The sequence below is a fragment of the Monodelphis domestica genome, chromosome 6 (genome assembly GCF_027887165.1).
Source record: "Monodelphis domestica isolate mMonDom1 chromosome 6, mMonDom1.pri, whole genome shotgun sequence".
In the NCBI taxonomy this organism is placed as follows: domain Eukaryota; kingdom Metazoa; phylum Chordata; class Mammalia; order Didelphimorphia; family Didelphidae; genus Monodelphis; species Monodelphis domestica.
Window position 1 is genome coordinate 72,597,022 of NC_077232.1, and position 20,630 is coordinate 72,617,651.

At 38.2% G+C, this 20,630-nt stretch overlaps 1 protein-coding gene across 1 annotated transcript in view; it reads right to left on the minus strand.

The window, feature by feature from the left end:
• SLC49A3 (solute carrier family 49 member 3) overlaps positions 1–4,023 on the minus strand; it is a 58,025-nt gene extending 54,002 nt beyond the window's left edge. The window contains exon 1 of the mRNA XM_056802245.1: positions 3,562–4,023. Coding sequence (XP_056658223.1) covers positions 3,562–3,714 — 153 coding nt within the window. The 5' untranslated portion in view covers positions 3,715–4,023. The remainder of the gene's footprint in view (positions 1–3,561) is intronic.
• Between the last annotated feature and the right edge of the window lie 16,607 nt (positions 4,024–20,630).

Sequence of the window (20,630 nt, forward strand, 5' to 3'; positions counted from 1 at the left end):
CAGAAAAGCCCAAATGGAGTCATGAAGAGCCAGACATGACTGAAATGGCTTTGCCAGGCTACTTGGATAACTGCATGAAGTCATGTCAATATACAACCAATGAAATAAAAAAGAAGCAAAAGACAGTCTGCCCTCAAGGATCTCAATCTAATGGAAAAGAAAATGCAAACAACTATGTATAAATGAGAATTTAAAAACTGGAGATAATTTAAGAAGGAAGGCATTAAGATTCAGCACTGGGGAAAGGCTTTGGGTAGGACTATAACTAAGACTTGAAAGAAGCCAAAGGAGCTAGGAAATAAAAATGAAAAGGGAGAATTCCAAGCATGGGGAACAGTCAATGAAATTGCTGGTTGGCAAGACTGTACATTTCTGTCCTGAAGAGATGTGAACCCATAGTTCAATAAGTTCATGGAATTTTAAGCAAGAAAGGGCCTTGGAGGTCCAACCCACTTATTTAACAGATGAGGAAATTTAGGTCTAGGGTGGTTGAGTGACTTGACCTTGGGAATAAATAGCAGAGTCAACAGTTGAACACAAGTCCTTTAGTTCCAAAATCAGGGCTAGACCAGAAGAGAAAACTTTTGGAGGAAAAGGTAATGATGTCACCTTGGAGTTTATGCTAACCAAAGAGGACAAAGTTGGTCAGTTGGACACATTCTCTGACATTTAAGGTGACCAAGCTTTAAAAAGATCTCATAAAGAACTGGCAACACTCTGTAGCCAAACATTCCAAAAGGATTAATGATTCATGGACTCTCAATAATGAAATTCTGATACCACTCCCTTGTTATTACCCTGTGATCACACATTACCTCAATATAGAACTTGGGCTGCAGGTGGGATGACTCCAGCTATCCTGGAACCACTCCTACATGGTTTCTCCAGAATCAATCTAAGCTGAGGTCAAATTGATATTATCAGTGACAGCCAGATGTGAATAGAATAAGTCTTAGAGAAGTCAGATGGTTCTTTGGGAGGAGTAGCAGTGGGGTCAGTGAATATCAAAGTCTTCCAGATAAAATGGGAATAGAGAGGACAAAGGATGAGGCAAAACCAAGGAGAGAGGTGGACACAGGGGAGAACAAAAGCCATGTATTAGCATAGGGTGGGTAGAACAGGATTTGTACCACGAGTCCCAAGTCTTAGGATAAAAAAAGAATGCTACACTTGGCCTACTCTAATCCATTTCTACCTGACTGCTCCTCAACATCTTAAAGTCAACATATCCATAAATTACCTTATTTTCTTTCCCTCTGAATATACCCTTCTCTCCATCCTCACCCTATTTTTGTCTATGGCTTATTAGTTTTGTCTCTTCATTCTCCTTCATCTTGGATATGCAAACCACTTACCAAGTCCTGTGACTTTCTACCTGTCCATCTCTCATCTCTGTTAGACTCTTCTCTTTCCCAAATGTCAAACCCTAAGAAAAAGCCTGCCTAGATAAACTGACCTGAATGTAAGAATTTGACAAGTCCCACTGCTTCCCCTTTCCTTGTTTCAATCTATTCTTCCCAGAGCTGCCAAACAAATCTTCCTTAAATAGAGATCTACTATTTTATTTATTTAGTAGTTCCCCTTTACCTGCTGAAATCACTTACCTTCCTTGACCTGGAGTTCAATGCCCTCCACAATGTAATAACCTATCGTCTTTCCCCACTTGTATATTGTATACTGAGAGAGAGAGGGGAGAAAGAGAGAGAGAGAGAGAGAGAGAGAGAGAGAGAGAGAGAGAGAGAGAGAGAGAGAGAGAGAGAGAGAGAGAGAGAGAGAGAGAGAGAGAGAGAGCTGACATTCTAGTCAACTCTTCTGCTCAGGAGAGTCTGAGATTTAAATAGAGCTTAATAGATGCCAGTTTTAATCAGTGGTGTTTCCCTTATCTCTTTAATTATGGATTTCCAGTAATAGACAATTTCTAACTCTCTCACCCCTCCAAAAACTTCTGTCAAATTATGGCTTTGTGACTTGCTTATGCTATTCCCTAGGCCTATAATGTATTTTCTTTACCCTTCCCCAACCCTCCCATTTTATCAATCCCATTTCTAACTGCCTTTTAAAGCTCAATCTTCTTCAGATAGTTTTTCTCTCCTTGTTGAATTGCTCTCAACACCTTCTCCACTCCCTACTCCCAACACTACCTCTGACACTTTACAGCTCTCTAAGCTGTATGTACACTGTGATTCTTTCTTATCACTCTCCTTAAGGGCAAGGGCCATATTTCAATCTTAACTCTGTATGTTACTTAGCATATCCTTTGCAAGTCAGCATGTGGTTAATAAACATGTTTGCTATACCATTATATTGAATTACTCCATTCTATAGAGGAGGTCTTAGGCTTAAAGAGGAAAAGCTGAGACAGTCCAAGATATGACAAGGCTCTATTGTTTGGACAAAATTACTCTGGAAATAGAACATGGGCAAGATCCAGGCACTGACAGCCTTGTGATGCCCTTCCCACCTTCCACAATGCTAAAAACAACAACAATCACAGCAACAACCCCCACACACACATGCACACTGCCCCCTGGAAGTGCTACTCTGTGAATTCTGATGCATTAGTTCCCTTTAAAATTTTATCCAGTAAAGCCTTGGCAAGGCTAGGGAGAGAACAAAAACCATTTCCCTCACTTGTGCCAAGAGCTTATAAAGGTTCCATATGCCCACAATAAAAACTTATGAGGCACATAGTATGTCTTAAATATGACTCTAGGTGCTAGGTGGATATAATAGACAAGTCTAAGCTTCTGACCTCATGTACTCTAGTAGAAGAAGACAAAAGGATAGTTGTAAGACTAGCTGACACATTAGAGGTAGGAGGCCAGGACTTTTCCCAACGGGAAAGGTCATTACTAAAGGGGAGTCGGGCAAAAGTTTCCTGGAGAGCCAAGAGTTTAAGCTGGGTTTCTAAAAAGAGGAAATGTTGGTCCAGACTATGCAAGCAGCTGTGATGTAGTGGGCAGAGTCAGGAAGACCTGGGCTCAAACCCTTTTCCTGATACTTTGAGAAGGTAGCTGCAGCCTCTCACCATCCCAGGAAATAAGGAAATAAATAAATTTCTAATTTGCAAGGTAGTTACTGGATCAGCAGGAGCAGACAGAGCTTCCTCACACATCAGTGAAATCATAGGTCCACATCGGACCAGGATGGAATTCCACAGAATTAGGACAAATCCCATATGCACATCTTTCTAGGGGCTTTTCCCTCTTCCACATCCTCTGCTCCTCCATCCCAGATGCCTTAGCTGCGAGCCAAGAGACTAGGGATCCCAGTCCAATGAGCCCGTTCTCTGGGCCTCATTATTCCCTCCCCAAAGAAGGGGCCCGACTGGACTCTGTTGTTTCTGCTTCCTCGCACAGCCCAACATCCCCAACAGATTCGCAGGAGACAAGCACTTGCTAGTCCCCAATCGGACTAAGTATGGTTTTGCCTCCGCCCCGCCCGCCCTCCAGCTCCAGGCTCCAGGCTGCAGGCTGAAATCCCCCAGAGGTTAGGCCCGGTCACCCGGCTTCCGGCCCAGGGTGCCAGATTTCCCTATTCCCGCCTCCCCCAGCTCCGCACCATAGCATTGGAACAGTTGAGCAAGGAGACGACCCCCAGGAAGAACCATCGCCGCTTGTAGGTCTGGTAGCGGGTCAGTCCGCTCAGAGCGCTGGGCTCCGCGCTCTCCGGAGTTGGAGTCTCCGAGCTATCAGAGGCAGAGGCTTCCGACATCCCCGCGAGAATAAGTGACTTAGCGAAAAGACTTTCTCTGGAGCCCGGTGGCAAAAACTCAGCAGCGGCGCGGAGCCGATGTGGCCGGCTGAGCTCACGTCAGAGTCCTCGGCCGGCCTTCGGCTCCTCCCGGGATCCCCCAACCTATTTCTTCCGTCAGTGCCCACTGCCTGGCCCCAGCCTTCCTCCTCCATGCCGCACGTGGGTGTTCACAGCATGACGCAACCCAGCCGCCACCCATCCAGCCGGGCCAACTCAGGCTGGGGAGGCAGGGATCTGCTAGGGAGGGGCTGGAGTGCCCAGCCAGGTGACGGGGAGGCGGGACCAAGTGGGTCGGGGTGAGGAGAGGCCAGTGGCTAGTGCGGGCGCCCCTACAGCGCTGGAGCATCTGAAGAGTGTTTGGAGTCACTTTGTCGGAGACCTTCATTCCCTTCCAGAGCCAGTGTGTCAGGTCCCTGTCCAGAGATGGGCTAAGGCAGTGAGTGCGTCAGGACGTCCTAGTTTTGCAACTGGAGTATCTCAGGGAGAGAGACGGTTAGTAACCGGGAAAATACAAGAAGGAACATTGTAACCCCTTGTGTCTTGGGAGAGAATTGTTGTTAATCTGCTAGCATTTATTAAGCTAAGTAATTTTTTGGATGTTGAAATACTTTATTTAGAAAAGGTCCAAATTATAGTCACCTTCACAACATCATAAAACAAATCAAGACAATCATCAATTATTTGAATTTATATATTTAGTCCTTATCTGGCCATATATACATTGGGTGGAATGATAAAGGCCCAAAGGCTTGTTCTCTACTTTGGACTATTAGGGTGAGGTTCAATCAGTCTTGGTTCAATCAGTTCTTTCCAACAAATCATTATCCTTTTATCCTGTGACACTGTATACTCACTCCATCACTTCTATTACATTTTCATTCTGGTACACCAGGTCAAACATCCCTGGTTCCTTCACTTCTGGTAAAGATGAAAGAATTTCTAGGTCTACTTCCTGAGCACTGGGAACGGAGTTTATTGTTTTCTCCTCCTTCTAACTGGAGGCATGAGAAGAATAATCTGTTGTCAGTTCTAGGAGCTTAAATGCAATCTTTTGCCCTATTGGAGGGGGTATATACCAAGCACTATGCCAAGTATTGGCCATACAAAAAAAAAGGCAAAAAGCAGTCCCTCCTCTCATAAAGCTCATAGATATAATGGGAGGAGCAACATGTAAACAAATGTGTGGAAAAGGATGAATTGGGAATAATCTCAGAGAAAAGACTAAGGATTAGAAAAGCCTTCTTGCAGAAGATGATGGGTCCTTGGCTGAGACTTGAAGAACTGGGAAGCTAGAAGGTGATGATGAGGAAGGATAGTTTTCAAGGAATGGGGGACAACTGGTGAAAACACTTAGAGTTGAGGTGTTGTGTCCCAGGAACAGCAAAGGAGGCCAGTGTCATTGGATCTCAGAACTGGAGGAAGGGAGTAAACTGTAAGATTGGAAAGTTAGGAAGGGCCAAGTTTTGAAGGGTTTTAAAAGCCAAACAAATGTAACCCTTGTCCCAAAACTCAATGGTTTGTGACCCTCTCCTTATTGGACTCCATGCTGTGCTCTTAGAGAGTCCAGAAGGGAGATTTCTGTTTAAAGAGTTTCCAAAGGGGGTCTATGGGGGACTGGCAAAAGCTGAAGCTCTCATGCCTCTCCCCAAATCCTCTGGAAGCTCATGCAGGGCTGCTAGAGTCCCATACCAATGGGCTTTGGGTCAAGGTTGCACTCAATTTTATATTTTGTCCTGTGATTTGAGATACAAGAGCTGAGTAAGCATAATGCTTTGTGATTTGGGATGGGAATCTCCCTGCAAAAATTTTATATATTTGAAATGAGGAAGTAATATTGGAATTTTGCCTTTCCACCAAAATCCATCATCTATTGTGAATAGAATATAATGACAATGGCAAGACCGAGACACTTGGAGATTCATATCTGTTCAAATTCAGATTCAGAAATCTGTGTGACAGATTTCTTCAACTTCAGATTTGGGCTAAGAATAGTAGGTGGGGTACTTGTACTTAATCCAGTTTGGGTTGCTTCAGATCATCTGTGTTTCTAACACATAAATCACAGAATCAAAATCCCAAGGTTGTAAGGGACCTCAGAGGCTGTCCAGTTCAACCAGTAATAAAAAAGGCATTTCCTCTCCACTATCCCAGGTTATCAATCCCTAAGCTTCTTCTTCAAAGTCCTCAAGTGAGGAAAGATCCATTTTCAGAAAAAAAAAAAACAACCCTATTCCACTTTCAGATAATTGAGAAGTGTTTCCCTTATACAAACTCTAAATTTCCATCTTTGCCACCTATGCTCATTGTTCCTGGTCCTACATTTTTGGAACAAACAGTACAAGTCTGATTCTTCTTCTCTGAGATGTCCTCAGAAATGTGAAGACAATTATTCTTGTTATCCACAAGTCTTCTCTTCTCCAGGCTAAATACCTGGGGGGGAGGGGGGGTTAGGAAGAGACTGTGTACATTATTAAATAATGCCTTTCCCCTTTTCTGTCCCTTCTCATTCCCTTGTCCAAAGTCAGTTGGGATTCCCCTGTCCTAAAAGTAGACCTAGACAATGAATAAACAGAGCAGGTCTTTAGAGGGAAGGCTAAGACAAGACAAGAAAAATGAAACTGGCACTGGAAAGATGGGTTGACTCCTCACAGGTCTGGGCTAAGACAGATGTAAGTCACTTTTGCAAAAGGTAGAGTTTTTGTGAAAGTCCTGTGCTTAATTAGGAACGAACACCAGGATTTTACCAGTGACTCTCTAGGGTCGGGTCCCTTTGAAACGATGACATGGCAGGTCTTTTCTAACAAGTACCATTTTTATCACACTGATTCATTAGGAAATAAGATCTGTGCTTTCTGCTACTGTTCACTTCTGAGTCACTGAGGCTTGAAATTCCAGAGGCACAAGCTCAGGATCTCAGAGCTGGAAGGCACTTAAGAGCAATATTCAACAGATGTGGTTTGGCTCAGAGAGATACCTTTCCAACTCCCAGGCATCAGAACTAAGGTTATATTGCAGCTTTCAAGGAGAGAAAAAGAAAACATGTGGCTGCAGAGCATCGGTTCCAACCTCAACTAGTGACCCAATGTCAGGGAATCTAGAGAAAGTTCCTAAGGAAAAGTATAAAAACAGCTGAGTCACCAAGGTAAGGCTTTTCTTGGGCCCTTTTGGGATACCCAGGAAGCCAGGAGCCCTTCTTTTTACCCCATTCATTCTTGCTACCTCCACTGTAGTTGAAAAGGGACCCCAAGTCATGACTTTGAGGCAATATCATCATACCATCACAATCATATATCACAATTTGTTCATCTATTCCTCAATTGGTGGGCCTTCTCTCAATTTCCAATTCTTTGCCATCACAAAAAGAGCTGTTATAAATATTTTTGTACATTAAGATCCTTTTTTTATGTCTCTTTGGGTACAGAACTAATAGAAATATTTCTGAACTGGCTAAGAGACAGAAAGGAGGATCAGTGGAATAGACTGGGGGCAAGCAACCTCAGCAAGACAGTATATGACAAACCCAAAGATCCCAGCTTTTGGGACAAAAATCCACTATTTCATAAAAACTGTTGGGAAAATTGGAGGACAGTGTGGGAAAGATTAGGCTTAGATCAACACCTCACACCCTACACCAAGATAAATTCAAAATGGATGAATGACTTGAACATAAAGAAGGAAACTATAAGAAAATTAGGCGAACACAGAATAGTATACATGTCAGACCTTTGGGAAGGGAAATACTTCAAAACCAAGCAAGAATTAGAAAGAGTTACAAAATGCAAAATAAATAATCTGGATTACATCAAATTAAAAAGTTTTTGTACAAACAAAACCAATGTAACTAAAATCAGAAGGGTAGCAACAAATTGAGAAGCAATCTTCATAAAAACCTCTGACAAAGGTTTAATTACTAAAATTTATAAAGAACTAAATCAATTGTACAAAAAATCAAGCCATTCTCCAATTGACAAATGGGCAAGGGACATGAACAGGCAATTCTCAGCCAAAGAAATCAAAACTATTAATAAGCACATGAAAAAGTGCTCTACATCTCTTATAATCAGAGAGATGCAAATCAAAACAACTCTGAGGTATCATCTCACACCTAGCAGATTGGCTAACATAACAGCTATGCAAAGTAATGAATTCTGGAGGGGATGTGGCAAAGTGGGGACATTAATTCATTGCTGGTGGAGTTGTGAATTGATCCAACCATTCTGGAGGGCAATTTGGAACTATGTCCAAAGGGCGATAAAAGACTGTCTGCCCTTTGATCCAGCCATAGCACTGCTGGGCTTGTACCCCAAAGAGATAATGGACAAAAAGACTTGTACAAAAATATTCATAGCTGCGCTCTTTGTGGTGGCCAAAAATTGGAAAATGAGGGGATGCCCTTCAATTGGGGAATGGCTGAACAAATTGTGGTATATGTTGGTGATGGAATACTATTGTGCTAAAAGGAATAATAAAGTGGAGGAATTCCATGTGAACTGGAATAACCTCCAGGAAGTGATGCAGAGCGAAAGGAGCAGAACCAGGAAAACATTATACACAGAGACTGATACATTGTGGTACAATCGAAGGTGATGGACTTCTCCATTAGTATCAATGCAATTTCCCTGAACAATCTGCAGGGATCTAAAAAAAAAACACTACCCACAAGCAGAGGATAAACTGTGGGAGTAAAAACACCGCTGAAAAGCAACTGCTTGACTACAGGGTTGGAGGAGATAAGACTGAGGAGAGACTCTAAATGAACACTATAATGCAAACTCCAACAACAGGGAAATGGGTTCGAGTCAAGAACACATGTGATAACCAGTGGAATCATGCGTCGGCTATGGGAGAGGGAAAGGCGGGGGGGGGGGGGGGGGGGGGGGGGGGGGAGGAGGGGAGGGGAGGAAAAGAAAACGATCTTTGTTTCCAGTGAATAATGTATAAAAACGACCAAATAAAATAATATTAAAAAAAAAAGAAATATTTCTGAGTCAAAGAGTATACATAGTTTTATAGTCTTTTGGGCACAGTTTCAAACTGTTCTCCAGAATGATTGGACCAGTTCATAACTCCACCAGCCCTGCATTCATGTATCTATTTTCCCACATCCCCTCTACCATTTGTCATTGTCCTTTTTCAGGATTGATTTAATTTTTATTCATCTAATTTTTGTCATTTAGAGCATTTCTTCATATGACTTTTGATAGCTTTGTTTTCTTCTTCTTCTGAAAACTGTTTTGACCATTTATCAATTGGGGGATGGCCCATATTTTAATAAATTTGGCTCAGTTCCCTACATATTTGAAAAATGAAACTTTTATCAGTGAAATGAGTATAAAATTTCCCCCCGGCTTTCTGCTTTCCCTTTAATTTTGGCTGCATTGGTTTTTGTTGTGCAGAACCTTTTAATTTTAAGGGGGCAACTGGGTGGCTCAGTGGATTGAGAGCCAGGCCCAGAGATGGGAGGTCCTGGGTTCAAATCTGGTGTCAGACACTTCCCAGCTGTGTGACCCTGGGCAAGTCACTTAACCCCCATCTCCTAGTCCTTACCACTCTTCTGCCTTGGAACCAATACACAGTATTGATTCTAAGACAGAAGGTAAGGTTTTTAGAAAAAAAAATTTAATGTAAAAAGTTATCCATTTTAATCTCTCTGATTAGATCTGATTCTTGCCATCTTTTTTGTGGTCACGAACTCTTTCCTTATCCATGGATTTGACATGTAATTTTTTCCATGCTCCTATTAATGGCTTATGATTACCTTTATGTTTAATTCCTATACCACTTTTGAATTTATATGGTGGTGTAAGATTTGAGATGGTGATCTATGCCTAGATTTTGCCAGACCACTTTCCAATTTTCTGAGCAGTATTTTTTTGTCACAAATATTGAGTTCTTGCACTAATATCTTGGATCTTTTGGTCTATCAAACACCAGGTTAATATAATTATTTTTGTATGTTGTTTCCTAATATTCTGCATTGATCAATCACTCTATTTCTTTTCCAGCACCAGATGGTTTTAATGATTACTGTTTTATAGTAGAATTTGAGATTTGGTACAGCTAGAATGCCTTTCTTCTTTCTTTAAAAAAAATATTCTTGGCTTTTTGGCCCTCTAGATGAATTTTATTATTATTTATTCTAGCTCTATGCAATAATTCTTTTGTTGTTTGGTTGATATAGCATTGAATAAATTAATCAATTTGGGTAGTGTTGTCATTTTTATTATATTAGTTCAGTAGACCCAAGAGCAATTGATATTTCTCCATTTGTTTAGATGTCTTTATTTGTATGAAATGTTTTATAATTTTGTTCCCTAGTTTCTGTGAATGTCTTGGCAGGTAGATTTTGAACTATTTTAAGCTGTCAGCAATTATTACAAATGGGGATTCTCTTTCTTCTTGCTGGATTTTGCTGGTAATTACAGAAATTCTAGTGATTTGTGTGGCATTGTTTTATATCCTGAAACTTTGCTAAATTAGTTAATTATTTCAAATTGTTTTTTTAGTTGACTCTATAGAGTTCTACAGATATATCATCATAATCATCTGCAAAAAGTGATAGTTTTGTTTTTCCTTGCCTAGGCTTATTCCTTTGAATTTTTTTTCTTGTCTTTTTGCAATCATTTGTAATATAATACTGAATAATAATGATGATATTGTACACCCTTATTTTGACCCTAATTTTATTGGAAAGGCTTCTAGTTTACCTCCATTACAGATGATGCTTGCTTTGATTTTTAGACCAATACTAAACTAAATACTAAAGACATTATTTAATAATGATCTAGAGAAAGAAATGACAAACCACTCCAATATCTTTGTCAGGAAAAGTACAAAAAGAGGTCTTGAAGAGTTGGGCACAACTGAAATAACTGAACAACAACAACAAATGTGTCTTTTTCTGTTTCAATGTTGTAAACAACATATTGTTGGATTCTGGTTCCTAATCCATTCTTCTATCAACTCCCAGTTTATGGATAAGCTCACCCCATTCACATTCACCATTATGATTGCTAATTGTGTGTTTCCCATTCCCTATCCTATTATTTTATAATTGCCCTTTTCTTTTTTTAACATTTTACCTTATTAAAAAGTCCATTTAACTTTTTATCATTGTCTTTTTTAACCCACCTTCCCTCTTACTTCCCTTTTATTTGCCTCTTCCTCTCTTCCTTCTTTGTTGGGTAAGATGAATTTCTATATTCAACTATGTATTTATTTATATTGTTCCCTCTTTGAACCAGTTCAGATGAGAGTGAGGTTCCATCATTGCCTTCTCCTTCTTCCAATTTTCCCCTCCATTATAAAAACTATTCTTTGTGTGACTCTTTTATGTGAAAAAAATTGTCCTATTTTTCTCCTTTCTCACTTCTCCCAAAGCATCCCTTTTTCTCACTCTTCAATTCCTTTTTTGAGATCATCCCAACATAACAGACTCATACTCATACCATCTTCCCATGTAGACTCTTTTTGTTTTAACCCCTTACCTTTCTTCTTAGAATCAATACTATGTTTTGGCTCCAAGGCAGAAGAATGGCAAGGGCTAAGCAAGAGGGTTAAGGGACTTGCTAGGAAGTATCTAAGGCTAGATTTGAACCTAGGACCTCCTGTCTCTAATCCTGGCCCTCAAACCACTCAGCCACCCAGTTGCCCCTCATGTAGACTCTTTCTTATTGTACTGTTGATAAGTTTTTGTAGTTGCATGTATAATCTTTGCATACAGGAATATAAACAGTTTAAACTTATTAAGCCCCTTATGATTATTCTTTCATGTTTACCTTTTTATGTTTCTCTAGAGTCTTATGTTTGAATGTTAAATTTTTAATTTAGTTCTGATCTATTTCATTAAATATCTATTTTTCAACAGATTTGAGGGATTATGCTAATTTTTCCATTTTTTATTTATTTTCAATTACATGTAGGAACAAATTTACAGTTCAAAGTCAACCTCCCTTCTTCTGGGGCAGTAAATAGTCTGATCTCCAACATTTTGGCCATGTTAGCAGATCTGATAGGTGATATTTCAGAGGTATTTTAATTTGCATTACTCTAATCATTAGTGATTTGGAACATTTTTTTCATATGACTATGCATAGTTTTAATTTCTTTCTCTGAGAACTGCCTGTTCATATCCTTTGACCACATCATTTGAGGAAAGCTTTGTATTCTTATAAATTTGACTCAGTTCTCTATATATTTGAGAGATTTGGCCTTCATCAGAGACATAAACTCCTCCCACACACACCCCCTTACTTGTGGTTTCCCTTCTAATGTTGGTTCCATTAGTTTTGTTTGTACAGAAACTTTTTAATTTAATGTAATCAGAATTATCCATTTTGGTTTTTTATTTTGTTCTCTATGTCTTATTTGGTTATATATTCTTCACTTATCCGTAAGTGTTGCAGGTAAACTTTTCCATGCTTCTCTAATTTGTTTATGATATCACCTGTTATTTCTAGATTAAATATTCATTTTGATGATCACCCTAGTGCAAACATCAATAATATAGAAATAGGTCTTGATCAATGGCACATGTAAAACCCAGTGGAATTGCGTGTTGGCTACAGGAGGGTGTGGGAGGAGGGGAAAGAACATAAATCATGTAACCATGGAAAAATATTCTAAATTAACTAATTAAATAAAAATTTCCAAAAATCTAAAAATCAATAAAAAAATAAAAAATAAATATTCATTTTGACTTTATCTTGGTGTATGGTGTGAGATGTTGATCTATTCCTAGTTTCTGCCATGTTTTAGTTTTTCTAGCAGTTTTTGTCAAATAGTGAGTTCTTCTCCCAAAAGTTTGGGTCTTTGTTTTAATCACACTCTAGGTTACTATGGTCATTAACTACTGTGTATTGATTACCTAATGTCATCTATTGATCCACTACTCTATTTCTTAGCCAGTACCAGGTTGTTCTGATGATTACAGCTTTATAGAATAGTTTGAGATCTGGTGTGGCTAGAGCTCTGTCCTTCATATTCTTTTCCATTAATTTCCTTGATATTCTTGGCCTTTTTGTCAGACTGACTGACTGGGGTCCAATCCAAGGCTAATGAGACAGAGAGTTGAGTAATAAGAGGCTTTATTGTGGGAAAGGATGGGGCTGGGAGAGAAAGGGAGAGAAAGGAAGGAGCCCCAACCAAGTAGATGGCTAAGGGTTTATATGGTTGTGGTCTGGGATGAGGTAACCTGGATTGGCTCTATTGGTCAAAGTGGGACACTTGTGTCCAGATGATTGGGAACCTCGGACTCTAGGGGTGGGAAGTTCTCAGGCTTGATGGTCAATGATGAGGGAGTTCATTTGTCTAAGCCTGATAGGGAAATCCTGATGTTCTGTAAGGTTTTACTCTTGTGGCAGTTTCTGTCCTAGGCTTGGGCAGGTGCTGTGGGAAGGGGGAAAGGTAGGAGGTTTTGGTCTTAGCAAGGATTGAGGAAAGGGGGAGCTCTGGGCCCAGGATCTATCACTTTTGTTCTTTTAGATGAATTTTGTTGTTGTTTTTTTCTAGTTCTATGAAATAATGTTTGGTTGATATGGCACTGAATAGATAAATTAATTTAGGTGGGATTGTCATTTTTTATTATATTGACTTGGTTTAACCATGAACAATAATGTTTTTCTAATTTTTTACATCTGCCTTCATTTGTGCAAAATGTGTTTTGTAATTGTGTTCTGTAAACCTCAAATTTCCTTAGACTTATAAATGTTGGAAATTTCACCATTGGGATATTTCATACTTGGAAAATTTCTTATTGATAGTCTATTGGAATGGGAACCCCATTGGCATGGGAGGTTCCTTCTCTTCCCTTCTTAAGATTACTTTAGGACAGAAACCTTTTGCTGAACAATGGAAAGGACTTTGACCTATGCTTAAGCATAGAACAGAATTTCTTTGAGTCATGATTGATTTTAGAATTGATACAATGGAGATACTTGGAATAAATCTCCACCCTATTCAGTCCTAACAGGATTGAGTAAGGGCTGCAGCCTAGATCAAAATTTAATTATTCCAATCTCTACCCTACTCAGGTTAACAGGATTTAGAAAGGGCTGTAGCAAAGGAGCAAAGATTTAATCATTTGAAAATATGACCTTCAACAGACATGTGCAAAGCCTCTGGGCGGTCCTGGGTTAAGCTAGAGCCTCCATTGGCACAGGGAATTGATGGACAGGGGATTGGTAGATGTGAGGACTGAGAGGAGGCAACTTGGATGGTTTCCTTAAAGATAGGGGGTCTGAAGACTCCAGGGGTTTTTTTTTTTGAAGTAGTTGGTCGGTGTGGTTCGTGGGGGCTCTGAGAAGCTTGCTCTGAAGGAAGCTGAAGGTGGGGGCCTCTGAGACTGTTTCTCCATTTTGGTCACGTGAGTAATAGGGACTGATCTCTTTTCTTTGCCTCAGCTATCTAAGGGCTTGGGCCTTTTGGCCCAGCCTAAACAGAAGGGGTATTTAAGCCCTATTTCCTTCTCTCCCTTTTCTCTCTCTCTATCTCTAATTACTTCCTCCTATTGTAATTAAACTCCATAAAAGATTGACGGCTGATTTAAGTTTTCATTTAGGAATTACATAGCTGATTCCTTGGCGACCTTAAATTAATATATATCAGTCTTTTAAAGTGATTCCCTTGTAACAGTTCATATATTTGCTGGGTTTGTTTGGGGAGATATTGTTTATGGTTATTTTTAATGGAACTTTCTTTTCTTTCTCTTGCTGTTAGACTTTGTAGGTGGTAAATAGAAATGCTAGTGATATATGTGGGTTTATTTTAGGTCCTGCTACTTTGCTAAAACTGTTATTTCTACTAGTTTTTTGATTGATTCTCTGGGATTCTCCATGTATAACCATCATATCATCTGCAAAGAGTGATAATTATTGCCTCACTACCTATTCTAATTCATTCAATTTCTTTTTCTGCTTTTTTGCTAGAGTTAGAATTTCTAGTACAATATTAAATATTAGCGGTGATAATTGGCATCCCTGCTTCACCTCTGATCTTATTGGGAATGATTCTAGTTTACCTCCATTACAGATAATGCTTGCTGATTGTTTTAGATAGATACCATTTATCACTTTATGGAAAGCTCCTTTTATTCCTATGCTTTCTAGAGTTTCATTTTGTTTTTAATAGGAATGGATACTACATTTTTTAAATCAAAATCCTTTTCTGAATCTTTTGCAATTATCATATTATTTCTGTTGGTTTTATTATTGATATGGTCAATTATGCTGATGGTTTTCCTAATACTAAACCATCTCTGCATACCTAATATAAAATCCTCCTGGTCATGGTGTATGATCCCGTGTGTATAATGCTATAATCTCCTTGCTAGCATTTTGTTTTAAATTTTTGCATCAGTGTTTATTAGGGAGATTGGTCTATAGCAATGAGACTGAGAGCCTTAACTGCACCCTCAGTGTGTAAGCTGCTCCTTACCCTAGACAGGAGGAGAAAGCACTCCCATTGGGCTGCTGGGCAGAGGGGTGGGAGATGTGAAAAATGTCCTCAGGCATGGTGAAGAGGTGGAAGGGAGCAGCACCCTCTGGCAGGAGAGTCATAGGTTTGCCAACACAGGTCTATAGTTTTCTTTCTCTGTTTTAGCTCTTCCTGGTTAAGGTATCCTCACCATTTTTATCACATAAAAGGAATTTGGAAGGATTCCTTCCTTCTCTATTTTCCCAAATAGTTTATGTAATATTGGAGTTAATTATTCTCTGAATGTTTTATAGAATTCACTTGTGAATCCATATGACCAAGGGACCCTTTTATTTTGAAAACTCCTCTTTTTCTCTGTTAAAGCAGTAAGTATCACTCTTTTTGCTCACAGCAACTCCTAATAGATAGGGAACTGAGGAAAAAGACATTAGGCAAAGTGACAAGCACTTTGATTAAGCTGGAAAAATATCAAGTTCCTAAGATCTACAAACAGTAAGAGTTTCTACATTGTCTAATCAGCTCCCCCCCTCCCCCCCCCCACCTATCCCATAGCCGATGTGTGATTCCACTGGGTATCACAAGTATTCTTGATTTGAACCCATTTCCATGTTGTTGGTATTTGCATTAGAGTGTTCATTTGGAGTCTCTTCTCAGTCATTATCCCCTTAACCCCTGTGGTCAAGCAGTTGCTTTTCCTCGGTGTTTTTACTCCCACAGTTTATCCTCTGCTTGTGGATAGTGTTTTTTCTTCTAGATCCCTGCAGATTGTTCAGGGACATTGCATTGCCACTAATGGAGAAGTCCATTACGTTGGATTGTACCACAGTGTGTCAGTCTCTGTGTACTAGAAGTTAATTTTTTTTGATGATGTAATCAATCATGTTAATAGTTTTCCTTATATTAAACCATGTCTGCATAGCTGGTATCAAACCTGTTTGTCATAATGTATAATCTTTGATGTTATCATAGTCTCTTGAGTAATATTTTATTGAAATTTTGGTACCTATATTCATTAATGAAAATGGCTTATAGTTTTCTTTCTCTGTTTTTGCACTTCCTGATTTGCATCATATTTGTTTGGTAAAAGGAGTTTGGTAGGATTCCTTCTTTATTAGTTGTTTTAAATAATTTATTTACTATTGAAATTAAATTATTTTTAAATGTTTGGTAAAATTCATTCATACATTCATCTTGTTCTAATGCTTTTTTCTTAGGAAGTTTTTTCATAGCTTATTCAATTTCTTTTTCAAAAATGGATTTATTTAAATATTTTATGTCCTCCTATTAGTTTAGGCAATTTACATTTTTTAAGAATTCAACATTTCACTTGAATGATTAATTTTGTTGCCATATGACTGGGCAAAATAACTCCTAATAATTACTTTAGTTTCATCTTCATTAGTTGTAAATTTATCTTTTTTCATTTTTGATCCTAGTGATTTGTTTTTCTTCTCTCTTTTAAAAAATCATATTACCAATGGTTTACCTATTTTATTGACTTTTTCATAAAGTCAACTCCTGGTATTATTTATTAACTCAGTGGTTTTCTTACATTCAATATTATTCATCGCACCTTTATTTTTAGGATTTCCAATTTACTATTTAATTGGGGATTTTTTATTTGTTCTTTTTTCTAATTAAAAAAATATATATGCCTAATTCAGTGATCTGTTTTTTCTATTTTGATATAAGAATTTTGAGCTATACATTTTCCTTTAAGTACTGCTTTTTCTATATCCCATATATTTTGGAATGTTGTCTCTTCATTATTATTTATTTTAACAGAATTATTTATTGCTTCCATCGCTTGTTCTTTAACCCACTTATTCTTTAAGATTAAGTTATTTAGTGGAAGCTAGGTATCTCAGTAAATTAAGAGCCAGGCCTGGAGATAGAGGGTCCTGGGTTCAAGTCTGATCTCAGATACTTCCTAGCTGTGTGATCCTAGGCAAGTCACTTAAATCCCTTTGCCTAGTCCCTACTGCTCTTCTGCCTTAGAACCAATACTTAGTATTAATTTTGAGATGGAAAGTAACCAATTAAATTTTATTTTGTGATTCCATGATCCCTTATTAAATTAAATTTATTACATTATGATTTTAAAAGGATACATTTAATATTTTGACTTTTCTAAAGTTAATTATAAAATTTTGTGTCTTAATATATTATCAGATTTTTTATAAAAATGACATGTACTGCTTAGGAAAAGATATATTCCTTTCTATTGTCAACCTGGGGAAAAAAAAGAGAGAGAATTACCAAAATAATTATAATAGAACATGTCTTTAGCCAGGACAAAGGAGACAATGCTCATAGACCACCACATAGGGGCAATACTCTGGGAACATTGTCTGGGTAAAGAGACCAATAATGGGAATTTTTGCCAAATCAAAGAACTTGTGGTCATATATATATATATGTAGAAATATATGTATATATGTGTGTGTGTGTGTATATATATATATATATATATATATATACTTTAGGGAGTATAGGCAAGGAAGAACAGCTAACTGGTTACACAAAGGTTTGTGAAGAAGGATATAGCCCGACGCTAGATGCCTGGGAGTAGCCTATATATAATAAGAGAAACCAAGAAAACATAAAAGCTACTTAAGTTTATTATTATTATATATACTAATCCTATGTATGATGATCATTGGGTACTTAAGGATTTCAAAAAACTCTGTCTTCATATAATTCTTTCCAGATAGCTATCTAAGCTAAGATTAAAATATATATGTATATCCTTAATGTCTATTTTTTTGGCTAGATTTATCCAGTTCTGAGAGGGGAAGGTTCAAATCCCCCACTATTGTATCTTTGCTATCTATTCTCCCTGTAATTCCTTTAGTTTTTCCTTTAAAAGCATGGATACTATAACATTTGGCATATATATATTTAGTATTGATAATGCTTCATTATGTATGGTACCTTTTAACATAATATAGTATCCCTATTTATCTTTTATTAGATTTATTTCAGCCTTAACTTTGTCTGAAATCATTTTGCTACTCCTGCTTTTTTTTGTCAGTTTGTTGTGGGGGGCTTGAGGTGAACCCCCGGGGTTCAGGAAGGGTACCTTTTGCAAGGACGCAAGACTCCAAAACTTAGTTTAAAAATAAAAAGAGAAATTTATTAATTTACAAGGTAATATTGAATATGGCCAAGAGGACAGTATAAGTGGAAGACTTTCTTCTAGGTGGAATAGCATAGGTAGAAAGCTGTTCCCAGATGGTATCAATTCTGGCATCTTTATATTCCATATTTATACACAAGTACCACAGTGAAGACAGACTCTAGAGTGGTATGCACTGAGGCATGGGCAGGGGGGAGGTTTGCCTGAAGACATTGGGGGTGACCCTCATAGTTTAGAGGACAGATGGATATCTGAGATATACCTTGATGGTATCAAGGTGTATCTCTCTGTCCATCTCAAATCTAAAGGACGATCCAAGGAGGATAATTCTCTCAGGGTCTATATTGTAGTTATCAGATATTTGGGGTTAGGAATCACAAGGATTTCCCTGCTTACAGTTTGCCTAAAACACCTCTATAGTTTTGGGGGTACAATGCCCATGCCAAGTTGAAGTATAATATATTCTACTCCATCCTTGATTTTTTACCCTATGTCTGTCTCTTATTTATAAACATATTTCTTGTAAACATGTTGAATTTTGGTTTTTAATCCATTCTTGTAAACATGTTGAACTTTGATTTTTAATCAATTCTGCTGTTTCTTTTTTATGGATGAATTCATTCCATTCACATTCAAAGTTATAATTATTAGTGGTGTATTTCTTTCTATTTTACTTTTCTTCACTGTTTTTCTTCCTTTTTTTATCTCATTCCTCCTCAAAAATCTAATTTTCCTCTAACCACTACCTCCCTAATCCCCATCCCTTCTTCAGTCCCACCTTTTTTCTTCCCCTTCACTTCTAAGATCCCCTCCCTTTTCTCTTCCCCTTACTCTCCAGTTATTAATCTATTTATCCTTCTATGAATCCCTCTTATTTGTTAATAAATGCCCTAGACAAGTCCCTCCCTTATAGTATTCTCTTTCCCTATTTTTTCTTAATCTATATTTCCCCCCAAGATTCACTCTTTTATTCTTTCCCTCACTCTTAACTTCTTACAAATCAAGAAAAAAAGTTTCTGTATGCATGTATTATACCCTCTTTTACCTAGATCCAATGAGAATAAGATATTAGTGTTGTAGGAAAACATACCCAAGTTTGTAGCAGGATCTCACCCCAAGAACGGAAAGCTCAAACCTCTGCTAAATGCTACTTCAAATCACCCAATTAATGATATCATTCTTAAGGTTAAAACTTACCATTTTGCCATATGAGAAGTAAATTATTTTTAACCTTATTAAATCCTTTATACTTTTTCTTTTGTATTATGTTTCTCCTTATTCTTATATAGCAAATTTTCTGTTTCAGTTCTGGTCTTTTTATCAAGAATATTTGAAAAGTTTATATTTATTTAAATAACCATTTCTTTTCTTGATATGATGATTTAGCTTTGCTAGGTAGGTTGTAAACCCAGCCCCTTTGCTCTTCAAAATGCTGTATCCCATACCCTTTGTTGTTTTAATGTAGAAGTTGCTGTCAACATGGAATCTAGAAACCCCAAACTTATAGCCTATTAAGATCTGATGAACCCCAAGTTTTAGGACTAGCTTGTGAGTTGGAGACCCCAAAGCTTGTCCTTGTTCTCCATTCCCATGAGAAGCTACCCTGAGGGGAATCCCAAGCTAGCAGTTTCAGACTGAATAATGCACCATTGGACAATCCATTTGATGTGGAGGCTAAGCCCAAGTCAAGTGACTCTTTAGTGCAGTAGGCAGTATGTCAGTCTTGAAAGCTGAAGGTTCTGATTTTGATCCTCTGAAGGAGAGTGTGATATACTGGGAGAGGCTTCTGGAGACAAGAAGGGTCACTTGGTAATGGTTGTACTCTGGAAATTTACCTAAAGAAAGGAACTTAAAAAATCAGCCTGAAATTCATGGCCCACCCCTCAAAATTTCTCTCCAAACACAAAGTTTAGGATTGCTAAGGAAATTACCTTTAAATCTGAATACTTATTCAATTCTTTTCTCTATCCTTTTACCCTAATTTCCCCCTAACTCCAAAAATGCCTTTTTCTCAGCTTTGCCTCAAACCCCTTTGGCCTAAGGCTAAAGCCACTTGTATAATTGAACAATCTGTTACCCTAAAAAAGAACTACATTTCCCAGGAGCCCACTGACTTCCTGTCGTTACTGACTTCCTGTCCTTACGTACTTCCTATAGACAGGGGATATTAGGCAGGGATGTGGAGGGTCCCGAACTCTTTTTGGCCCTATCTGGTATCATGGCAGTGGTAAGTGGAGATTTTGAAATGGCTAATCAGCCATGGGCACCTGTTTTTTTTTTTTTTTAGTATCCTCTTTATTCC